General features: G+C 40.9%; 1 protein-coding gene across 1 annotated transcript in view; it reads right to left on the minus strand.

Moving 5' to 3' along the window:
* gabbr1a (gamma-aminobutyric acid (GABA) B receptor, 1a) overlaps positions 1-1877 on the minus strand; it is a 95500-nt gene that overhangs the window by 83219 nt on the left and 10404 nt on the right. Inside the window, exon 4 of the mRNA XM_015036901.1 lies at positions 952-1090. Within this exon, the coding sequence (XP_014892387.1) occupies positions 952-1090 (139 nt within the window). The remainder of the gene's footprint in view (positions 1-951; positions 1091-1877) is intronic.

The raw sequence follows: 1877 nt of genomic DNA on the forward strand, positions 1-1877 counted from the left end.
AGAGAGAGGGAGGAGAGAGAGCTCCATATATATATATATATATATATATATGATCTACGTAAAACTACTACTAAAATGATGAGTGACAGTTAAGAGATTAAATAAACATGAAGATTTAGTTTATTTCTCAAATTATGATTTATTTTGCATATCTACCTGAACCAAAGATGATATTTAATAATAATCTTATTTCTGATCTTTAATATCAACTAAACTGAGTCTGAAGGCAATGACCGTTAGCAGTTTAAAGAAATAATATTTCCTAATTATTTTCTGTAAAGCAATTCAGAACCGACACGTCGGGTTCTGCTCTGACTTGGTACCGTTCAGCATGACACACCCACTGGGTGCTAAAGGTCATGATCCGTCCAGATGGCCGGACAGCCAATCAGAGACGTGCTCTGCAGAAAGCCGTGTCCTGGTGGACGGCCAATCAGGAAGATGGATTTTACTGCTCTATTTACACAAGAGACGACCAAGAATCCAAACAATCCAACCAGACCAGAGACGTTTTCTCCCTCAATGTTTAAAATCTGAGATGAGTGAAGTAATGAAGAGATTCTCCCAGAAACAGGAGGAGTGAGGGAAAACGACATGGCCACCATTCAGCACGGTGGAGGACCCGTGATGCTGCACTGTGATGCTGCACAAACACAAAATATTACCAGTATTTCTGTCCAGTTTCTACCAGTGGAACTGGAGCTTTTGTATCAATATTAAGGAATTATTGACTCATAAAAAGCTCCTTTATTTTGCTGAAAAGTTTTGTCTGAAGATCTTTGCAGTAGAAACTAAACCGTGTTAGGATTCAGAGTGTTTGCAGTGTGTGGGCTGAGGATCGTCTGGTAGTTCTGAACAGAGACAACTGGACGTCAGGCTACAGCAGCTGATGGCTCCAGTCACCCAGAGGCTGGTGAACATCAGATGGAGATGAAGAAATGATGAACTCACGGCATACGCTGAGCTGCGTCATGTCCGTCCACGTGCCGTTGGGCAAACACTTCCTGACCTTTGGCCCTGCGATCTGCCGATTTTCTCTGCAGATGTACTCGATCTCATAATCCACAGGCAGAATCCGAACGCTGCGGATCTGAGAGGAAATGCAGAGTTAGAGAGATTTAACTCTGGATTAAATCCTCACATTTACTCCAAAGTTACAGAAATAAAAAATTCTAATTATTTCTAAATGTATTAATCTGTGTTTACAGATATGAATCCAGAGCTGCAGCCGTCTGACCCTCAGCAGCTTTCACACACCTGTCCTGCTGTTTGACTTTTACCACAGAGACAAGCTGAGCATGTCGTTTTAATGATACTTTTACTAAATCAGAAATTATTCAAATGTAACTAATTCAGATCCAGTTTTAAAATAACACTTAACTGACTTTTATCATTTTTTTCTACCAGCAGTTGAGATATTAAGAATGTCATAAAGATGGTACGGAGAGGTGATGAGCCAAACCGGCAAGGTGTGACTGAGAACGAGGAGCTTAAATACTGGGAGGCTGGTGGTGGGAACACTGGAGGTACCTGACCACTGGAGCAGAACCAGACTGAGGGGAGAGAGGCTTCACACAAACACAGCAATAACTGGACCTACTGAGACGAAACCCTGTAAAACTAAGATGACCAAGAAGAGCTGAGCTAAAATGAACCAGAACATAACTGATTAAACGGAAGAGGAACGTTTGAAATACAACAAGCGTAACTCATACTGAGATAAAGGAGCTTGTTTTAAGTCAATAATGTCTTAATATTGAAAAATAAAAATAATCGTTGCACTGCAGATTGTTTGACTTACAGCAAGATATTTTCCCATATTATGATTTAGACCAGTGTTTCTCAACCTTTTTTGGGCCAGCGCCCCCCTGGCCTTT

This window comes from Poecilia latipinna, unplaced genomic scaffold, assembly GCF_001443285.1.
Source record: "Poecilia latipinna isolate Pla-1442-1.1 unplaced genomic scaffold, P_latipinna-1.0 Scaffold385, whole genome shotgun sequence".
NCBI lineage: Eukaryota > Metazoa > Chordata > Actinopteri > Cyprinodontiformes > Poeciliidae > Poecilia > Poecilia latipinna.